Genomic DNA, 1,768 nt, shown 5'->3' with positions numbered 1-1,768 from the left:
ACTGTCTCAAAGTAACCTGCAGCTTTCCTGACAACTCCTCGCTCTCTCTCCTGCTAAGAACTGTAGCCTGTTGAATAATACAGGATAAAAAAATTATTACACTCAGTGAATAGTTCCATATATTCTTTTTATCATGATTTTTAAAAATGTAAAGATACTTACCGTTTCTGTTTTATTTTAAAACCTTCTGCTACCATATCCACCACTTCCACCTCCAGATCCATAGCCACCTGGAAATAACACAAACAATTCTAAATATATGCAATTTGTTAACCAAGATGGCTCTGAAGAATTTTGATTAAAAAAGACTTACCACCATAGGGACTGCCTGAGCTTCTTCCACCAAAACTGCCCCCCTTCATGGGTCCATAATTTGATTGTTGTTGTCCACTATAATTTCCAAAGTCATTATAGTTCCCACCACCACCATAGTTACCTGAAATGACAAGAGATTTTATTTGTAGCTTCCAAAATATGTATTTCAATGCAAGCACTAACTGCAAGTTTAGGTCACCGATTTAATAAACATGTTAAAAAAAAGAAAGGGGGGGACCAAGAATTACTAAGTGGAAAACTATCCAGAAGAGCACACTTCTAAGAAGCTTATCAAACTTTAGCACATATAAAGAACACCCACTTTTCCATTCCCTCCACATCATTTAGATTAGTATTTAATGTGATTTTGATGAAGCTTTTAAAGTAGTAACAGAAGATGTTAGCAGGGCAGTGGTGGCACACGCCTTTAATCCCAGCACTTGGGAGGCAGAGGCAGGAGGATTTCAGAGACCAGCCTGGTCTACAGAGTGAGTTCTAGGACAGCCAGAGCTAGACAGAGAAACCCTGTCTCGAAAAAACCAAAGATGTTAATATCAGTCACTCACATCAATTAGGTTCAAGTTTCTTGTGCAATAATTGTATGCAGTCCACGCTACAGCTAGTATATAACCAGTACTTATCAATAAATAATAAGTAACAAAGTATTCCAAGAGCTAATTTGGCATCCTATTCAAACAATCTGCACATCCTATTTACCCTAGTTTAACAGTACTCAAAGTTAATGAAAAACTCAGCAATTAAGCCAAATTTAAAAAAAAAAATCCTGTATTTGGGATGATGAAAATGTTCTGGGAATAGTGACGAAGACTATAAAATACTGTGAATATTCTTTTTTTTTTTTTTGGTTTTTGAGACAGGGTTTCTCTGTATAGCTCCAGCTGTCCTAGAACTCACTTTGTAGACCAGGCTGGCCTTGAACTCAGATATCCACCTGCCTCTACCTCTCAAGTACTGGGAATAAAGGCGTGCCACCACAGCCTGGTGTGAATATTCTTAAAAGCATTGAATTAGGGGCTGGAATGATGGGCTGAGTAGTTAAGGGCACTGACTACTCTTCCAGAGGTCCTGAGTTCAATTCCCAGCAACCACATGGTAAGCTCACAATCATCTATAATGAACCTGATGCCCTCTTCTGGTGTTTCTGAAGACAGCTACTGTATTCTCATAATCTTTTAAAAAATAAAAACCATTGAACTGTACAACAGAATCTTTCACTTTTCTTTAACATTTAGACTAACCTGGAATTCAAAGACCCTCCCCGTGCACACTGACCTTCAAAATGTGAAATTTATGCAGTGTTATATTCCCACTACTTAAAAGCAATGGCTATGGCTGGGCAGTGGTGGTTCATGCCTTTAATCCCAGCACTTGGGAGGCAGAGGCAGGCGGATTTAAGTTGGGAGGCCAGCCTGGTCTACAGAGTGAGTTCCAG

General features: G+C 38.9%; 1 protein-coding gene across 3 annotated transcripts in view; it reads right to left on the bottom strand.

Annotated features, from left to right (window-relative positions):
* Hnrnpa3 (heterogeneous nuclear ribonucleoprotein A3) overlaps positions 1 to 1,768 on the bottom strand; it is a 6,402-nt gene continuing 4,634 nt past the window's right edge. For 2 of the 3 annotated variants that reach the window (XM_031370681.1, XM_031370683.1), the window contains exons 9-11: positions 314 to 436; positions 163 to 230; positions 1 to 67 (exon numbers count right to left, since the gene is read on the bottom strand). In XM_031370681.1, the coding sequence (XP_031226541.1) occupies positions 178 to 230; positions 314 to 436 (176 nt within the window). In that variant the 3' untranslated portion in view covers positions 1 to 67; positions 163 to 177. Of the gene's footprint in view, positions 68 to 160; positions 231 to 313; positions 437 to 1,768 lie in introns of those variants that run through there. The other variant, XM_031370682.1, reaches the window with a different exon arrangement.

This window comes from Mastomys coucha, unplaced genomic scaffold (assembly GCF_008632895.1).
Source record: "Mastomys coucha isolate ucsf_1 unplaced genomic scaffold, UCSF_Mcou_1 pScaffold15, whole genome shotgun sequence".
In the NCBI taxonomy this organism is placed as follows: Eukaryota; Metazoa; Chordata; class Mammalia; order Rodentia; family Muridae; genus Mastomys; species Mastomys coucha.
This window is presented reverse-complemented; position numbering and strand designations above follow the sequence as displayed.